At 39.4% G+C, this 7,674-nt stretch overlaps 1 protein-coding gene across 1 annotated transcript in view; it reads right to left on the reverse strand.

Annotated features, from left to right (window-relative positions):
• The window catches only part of alp3 (alkaline phosphatase 3), a 30,261-nt gene extending 23,820 nt beyond the window's left edge, over positions 1 to 6,441 (reverse strand). The window contains exon 1 of the mRNA XM_061919469.1: positions 6,121 to 6,441. Coding sequence (XP_061775453.1) covers positions 6,121 to 6,243 — 123 coding nt within the window. The 5' untranslated portion in view covers positions 6,244 to 6,441. The remainder of the gene's footprint in view (positions 1 to 6,120) is intronic.
• Between the last annotated feature and the right edge of the window lie 1,233 nt (positions 6,442 to 7,674).

Below are 7,674 nucleotides of genomic sequence, written 5' to 3' on the forward strand. Positions count from 1 at the left end.
GAATATTTCCAAAAACAATTTGAAATGTGGACTCGTCAGACCACAGAACACTTTTGCACTTTGCATCAGTCCATCTTAGATGATCTCGGGCCCAGAGAAGCCGGCACCGTTAGGGATGTTGTTGATAAATGTCTTTGGCTTTGCATAGTAGAGCTTTAACTTGCATTTACAGATGTAGTGACGAACTGTATTTCGTGACAGTGATTTTCTGAAGTGTTCCTGAGCCCATGTGGTGATATCTTTTAGAGATTGATGTTGGTTTTTGATACAGTGCGGTCTGAGGGATCGAAGGTCAGGGTCATTCAATGTTGGTTTCCGGCCATGCCGCTTACGTGGAGTGATTTCTCCAGATTCTCTGAACCTTTTGATGATATTATGGACCGTAGATGTTGAAATCCCTAAATTTCTAGCAGTTGCACTTTGAGAAACGTTGTTCTTAAACTGTTGGCCATTTGCTCATGCAGTTGTGGACAAAGGGGTGACTCTCGCCCCATCCTTTCTTGTCAAAGACTGAGCATTTTTTGGAAAGCTGTTTTTATACCCAATCATGGCACACACCTTTTCCCAATTAGCCTGCACGCCTGTGGGATGTTCCAAATATGTGTTTGATGAGCATTCCTCAACTTTATCAGTATTTATTGCCACCTTTCCCAACTTCTTTGTCACGTGTTGCTGGCATCAAATTCTAAAGTTAATGAATATTTGCAACAAAAAAAAATGTTTATCAGTTTGAACATCAAATATTTTGTCTTTGTAGCATTTTCAACTGAATATAGGTTGAAAATTATTTGCAAATCATTGTATTCCATTTATATTTACATCCAACACAATTTCCCAACTCATATGGAAACGGGGTTTGTAAGTGATTATTTGTCAAACCCGTGATCGGCGTAGCACAGTTTGAGGACCAATGGGTTAGAGAACACAACTAAGGCTGACAAGCCAGAAAGTTAGGGATTCAATCAACTATTTAGTTTTCTTTTGACAGCACAGTTATTAGTTCCTGCCTCAACAAAACCTGGCAAACACCAAAATATTTTTTCTGGTATTGTCAATAAAAAATGAAGCACTTTTCCCTTGATATGAGTGCACGCACTGCACTAAAATGGTGTGCGTTGTCAGGCAGCAGATGTACAGCCTCGAGCTTGATCACATTCATATTCAATCGAGGCTTGAGGATAAAGGATGCCATATGCTGTACTGATTGCAAAACCCAGGCCTCCATTCATTGTCATGTGGAGCTGGAGCCTATCACAGACGATTTGGGTCTTAGAGTCTTACACCCTGGACGGGTCACCAGTCAATCCCAGGACACGTACAGAACAAATAACCATCACACTCACCATTTGGGGATGGGGTATGTGAGTGAAATTAACATTGCGTGTATGCAGGGCCGGCCCGTGGTTATTTAGAGCCACAACCACTGGGTGAGGGGGGCCACGGGATCACTAACTTTTACAAATTAGTTCAATATTTAATTTATATCAATCAGTTATAAAATAGTGTTTCATAATTAATGTTGGGCCGCCACAAAATATTTCTTTCTAAGCTGAGGTTTGTTTGGGCTGCTGTGGTACTAAGTTGTAATACACTTTTCCACCACCTGTGGCAGTAATGACAATCTCAAACCAGACTTAAAAGTTAAAGTGTCATGATCCGTAGTATGGACCATGTTTTCTTTAGTTATGTTTTGTTAGTTTTGGACTGTTTGTGCACCTCCCGGAGTTTGTTTTGGTTGCCATGGTTGCTACTTATGTTCACCTGTCTCTGATTAGTGTTCGACCCATACTTGCCAACCCTCCCAAATTTTCCGGGAGACTCCCGAAATTCTGCGCCTCTCCCGGAAACCTGCCGGAAGAAATTTTCTCCCGAAAATCTCCCGAAATTCAGCAGTTGGAGGCCGCGCCCCGTCCAGCTCCATGCGGATCTCAGTGGGGACAGCCTGTTTTCACGTCCGCTTTTCCACTATAGAAACAGCTTGCCTGCCCAATCACGTTACAACATCTACGGATTTTAATAAAAAATTGCACACACAAGGAGACGAAGCAGAAGAACGAGGAAGTTACAGCCATGGCGACGCCGTCTGTAATAGAGTGATTCTATGTTGTCTGTTGCCATCTCCTGGTATGTGTTGGCTATAGCGTTATGGGGTTGCTTTTTGATTGGCCAACGATTTACGTGGTGTTGCGCACCGGACGGCAAGTGACTCTCGCCAGTACGAAGAACAAAGAACAAAGGTTACTCAAATAGTGAAAGGTAAGTGTTGTTGTTTTTTTTAGTAACCAGCAAGCACAGTACAGTTAGTAGAACAACTGTGTTTTTATTACTGTGTATTTGATAAGTGCCGTCTGAAATTCAACTATTTCTTTTTTTTATATATATATATAATAAAATAAATATATATAGCTAGAATTCACTGAAAGTCAAGTATTTCATACATACATATATATATATATATATATATATATATATATATATATATATATATATATATACATACATATATATATATGAAATACTTGAGTGGGTGAATTGTAGATGTAAATTTACTCCTACCCTCTCAAGGTTGGCAAGTATGGTTCCGCCGCTCACCTGCTACCCGAGCACTAATCAGAGGCATTATTTAAGCCTGCCATTGAGGGTCAGTCGGGCTGGCGTCATTGTTTCATGCAATGCCTCTGTTCTTTTCATCCTTTGTGCCATGCCAAGTAAGTTTTTCTCATCCATAGTTTATGCTAAGTTTTAGTTTAGCTTTGAGTTCGATCAGGCACGTTGTTCTGTCGGCTCGCTTTCTGTTTTGTACTCCTTTGATTTCGCTCGAAATAAATCATGTTTTTACCTGCAAGCCTTGTCCGGTCTAGTCCGTCTGCTTTCCGGGATGTAAGCTGCAACCTCGTTATGGTTGCAGCAGCGGTGGCCACGCTCGGGAATCATTTTGGTGATTAAACCCCCAATTCAAACCCTTGATGCTGAGTGTCAATCAGGGAGGTAATAGGCCCCATTTTTATAGTCGTTGATATGACTCAGCCAGGGTTTGAACTCACAACCTACCATTCTCAGGGCAGACACTGTAACCACAAGGCCACTGAGCCAAAAAGGTCTGGAGCTGAAGCCATTGAGAATTTTCTTAAGCGGAAAAATTATGACTAAAGTGGTGAAGCTACTATTGACAGTTTAGTTAGGAAATATATTCATTATTAATTTACTTTATTCATTTTAGCACAACATACTTGTACAGTATGTCAATTTACTTCTATCAATTATTTGAGTCCCTTTTTATGCAGTATATTTGGTTTGTACAATTTTTTTTTCTAATCAGCCTGACCTAAGCCTAAAGTTTGTGTGTTAAAAATATAATAATTAACTAATAATCAACCCATGGTTTCATATCATTTGACAAGGTTGTAAATTGTTAGTAGGTTCAATATAATTATTGAATGTGATTCAAATCAAAGACCGGGCCCCTCTGTAATGGAAAATTTGGGCCTTGAGGTCGAAAACTTCACGGCCAGGGCCATCATCTTTGCGCTCTGCTTGCCGCGCATCGGTACGCGCCCACTTCCGCATCACGCCCAATTGCCAGCAAGGCTGTGGGCGATCAGCAATCGGTGCACCTGGTCCTGATGAGAGGGAGCTGTATAGAGGACCAGTGGACCCAAGAATCCAGGCGGCTACTTAGTTTCCGAATGGTGTACCGTAAGCCGAGGCCTTATGCTCTCTCTCTCTGTTTCTCTCTGCGTTTTCCCTCCGTGTCTGACGTCTTTGTTTGTTCTCCCGCAGTGCCTTCCCGAGTCTTCCCTGTTGTGATCGCTTGTCGTTTCGCGTTTGTGATTTCGACTGCCTTCCTCGATCCTCGACCCCTACTCGGACAACATTGCCTCGCTCATACCCTCGACCCCTCTTGTCTGTTCACTGACTGTCCTACTGCTTTGTCCCTCCTCTCCCTCTCCTCAACATCACAGTAATACACGACAGTCAATTGCACACAGTCTTACACCACACACTCCATTCTACTTAGTAGTATTGTTTGTTATTAATATATATATATATATACATATATATATATGTATATATATATATATATGTATGTATGTATATGTATATATGTATATATATATATATATATATATGTGTGTGTATATATATATATATATATATACACATTTGAAAAAAATAAATAAATAAAAAATAAAAAAAAAATTTATTTATTTATTTATTTATTTTTTTCTTCGGTTTTTGACTCGCTCGACCGCTCATAAAAGTAATGGGACTCTGTCTGTGAATGGAGCTTGTATGTACATATTATATAATATGTAAATTTTATATAAATATGTATATAAACCCCCTGGTATCTTTGCCGTCATCTCCCTCTGTTAAACCACAACAGAAAAGGTTGAAAACAAAATCCTGTTATAAAAGTTATGCTGAAAAACATGTTGCAGTCAGAATTCAATATAAAGCTTGTTTGAATCCAAGTGGAAATGTGTGGTAACTGAATGATATTTGAAAATAAATGTATGAGGAGTCGCCTTATTGTAATATTGGATAATTGCCTACGCGTTTTATCATTACATATTTTTTTAAGAAAAATTTTAAGCAAAATCTGTAGCGTTTGCGGAAACGGTGCCAGATTTTACCGTTGTCTGATTCTGATTAAGTGTACAGTGCTTTGTTTTGTTTTTTTACAGCATTAATGTATTTTGCTGTAAAATTTGGGCGACTGAGCGTCCATTTTTTTTTACCATACCATCAAAAAGTGTACGATTTGATAGATGTTATGAGTCAAGTGGATATTTAAGCATTTATTTAACTACATTATGAGTTCAATAAATCAATAAATGATGTTTGAGGGTTGAGTTTGGGTTGTGACATTTGTGATTAAGGGCTATATGAGTAAACTTTGATTGATTGATATATTTTGTATGATAATACAGTATGTGTTGCATTATTAGATAATATTAAAGTAAAATCTTTTTTTTTTTAAACATGTAGTACATGTATTGTTGTCTGTCAAATTGGAAATAATATATTTAGTGAGAAAAGCTAAAATACTTTATTGACGCGTCAAAAAAACGATGTGTGAGCTTGGCACCTGTGTCCTAGCACACAATTGGGGTGCATTCAAGGACCCTTGATTAAAGGTTATTAATTTTAAAAGACAAAGAGAGGCTTAATTAAATGCACTAGTAATAATAATATAATACCCTAGTGTTGTGATAATTCTTATCCAGTGGTGATAATTCCACATTAATCAGTAAATATCTACACTGTAAAGTAAATGGACAGATTTATTATCATATTTCAGTGAAAAATGACAGATTGTATGGTTAGAAAAACACACTTTGTTAAATTTCTTGAAGGGCGGAGGTCCTTGAGTCTAATCATGACAAATAAGTAATATTAAAAGCGTCTGCTCCTTAGGAAAGCAACATTCATTAGCAGAACATAAAGACATCAGGGTTCAAATGCCCATACATCCATCCATTTTTTACCGTTTGTCCCTTTTGCTGGAGCCTATCTCAGCTGCATTCGGGCGGAAGGCCGTGTACAGCCTGGACAAGTCGCAATCTCATCGCAGGGCCAACAGATTGACAGACAACATTCACACACTAGGGCCAATTTAGTGTTGCCAATCAACCTATCCCCAGGTGCATGTTTTTGGCGGTAGGAGGAAGCCGAAGTACCTGGAGGGAACCCACGCAGTTACGGGGAGAACATGCAAACTCCACACAGATATATCCCGAGCCTGGGATTGAACCCGGAATTGCTTAGGACCTTCGTATGATAAAGTGTATTGTTCTAAAATGAAATGATAAAAGTTAGCTAAGTTACCTGTTCCTCAAGAGGAACCACAAATGTAAACGTAAACAATTTTTCAGGTTCTTTTGCCCGAAGGTTTTTTCTTTCAGACTCTTGCCTCTTATCAAACACTTCATCAGTCCTGTGGCTTTACGTTTGCTGCGGTCGCCACTATTAACGCCGGGTTTTTTGACTTAGCAGCACAGGCAGCTTCGTACTGCTTCCAAAAATCCTTAAGATTGTGGATCCCTTAGGTGACTTTTTCGATTTTATTCTGTTGAATCTCGTCCTTAACACTGCATGCTTGCATGTGTGTGTTACCTTGGCCAAGCCCACATGAGGGAAGGTGTCCATGGTCATCACTGTCTCCTCTCCAGTGTGGTTCTGCAGTTGTCCCTTGAGTATACGAGCCGCTGTGTAGGTTGTGATTCCCATACCTAACATGCACACGCAAACACACACACACACACACACACACACATGCTTTTCTATCCATCCAATTTTCTAATGGAAGACCAATACCCGACCAAACAACTTTGGTGGTTTATGTTTTAATATTTTGAGATGCCGATATTTATTTCAACTGACTGGGTCAGACGTCCGTTTCACACGCTCCTTGACTTGCCGGCTGTGTTGCGTAACTCACCATCTCCCAGGAAAAACAAGATGTTCTTGGCCACCTCAGTGTTCAACTTCCTGTTCAAAGCGTTGCGCAACGTCTGCCGAGCTTGTGATCTCCAGAACTCCGGGTCCTCCTCCTCAACTGTAAGGGAGCAGGTCGGCCATACGTGAACGTCATGAACCCCTCTTGTGGGGAAGATGCTGACTTTTGAAAGGATTCAGAGTTAATTTGATAAGATGAGCCTGAGCGGTTTTCATGAGAGAAACCAGTGAAGTGCTCTTTGTCCAGGCCTTGATGATGTGGATGCGTTGCCGTATCGCACCTCATTATCATGTCCTCTGATCTCCCGCGTGATTATTAGCGCAAAATTATCAGTGCATCTGAGGTGACTCTCAATATGTACACAGAAACATATGTGTACTAATTCAAGCAGAACAAATGTAAGATATTAAAAAGAGGAAAGAAAATGCCTTGTCAGCTGTATTCAAACACAGTGTTACTGTTCAAACTGTATGTAATGTTACAATGGTCCCCAAAAAATATACTTGATAAATAAAACCACTGCATTGTTTTTAATGAATACTTGGGCCTACTATGCTGCTGTATTTTAATGTTTGTAATGATGGTAATACATGGAGAGTCAAGTTTTTTTGTCCCGAGGTGGTACTTGGTGAAAAAATGTTTGATGTAAAGAGTAGACAATGATTTCACAGTCGACCCGATAAATACAGAGCCAGTGCTGACACCGATGCTTTTTATTTGAACATTTTCAATATTCAATTTAACCATTTGGATATCCATCCATCCATTTTCTACCGCTTATTCCCTTTTGGGGTCGCGAGAGGCGCTGGTGTGCCTATCTCAGCTACAATTGGGCGGAAGGCGGGGTACAGCCTGGACAAGTCGCCACCTCATCGCAGGGCCAACCATTTGGATATTTTGCATATAAGTTATTTAAAATATTTACAATCAGGTCAGCATATTTTGGTGTTGATCTGAAACCAAGTAAGTACAGAACCGATGCTTTTTAGTTGACATTTTTCAACATCATTGATTTACATTGACTCGATTTGTCGATCATGGTGATAATCTCAATAAAATACTACTAGAATTATTACTGTGAATTTTGGTATCGATTTGATACCATGTGGATAAAATACCCCGTATTGCCAATACAGATACTAATACGTTTACTTGAAATTGTTCTTAACATCCCTAAATGATTTTGTAATTTTGGTTTCAATTTGTTGATT

Source organism: Nerophis ophidion, linkage group LG13 (genome assembly GCF_033978795.1).
Source record: "Nerophis ophidion isolate RoL-2023_Sa linkage group LG13, RoL_Noph_v1.0, whole genome shotgun sequence".
Taxonomy (NCBI): Eukaryota; Metazoa; Chordata; class Actinopteri; order Syngnathiformes; family Syngnathidae; genus Nerophis; species Nerophis ophidion.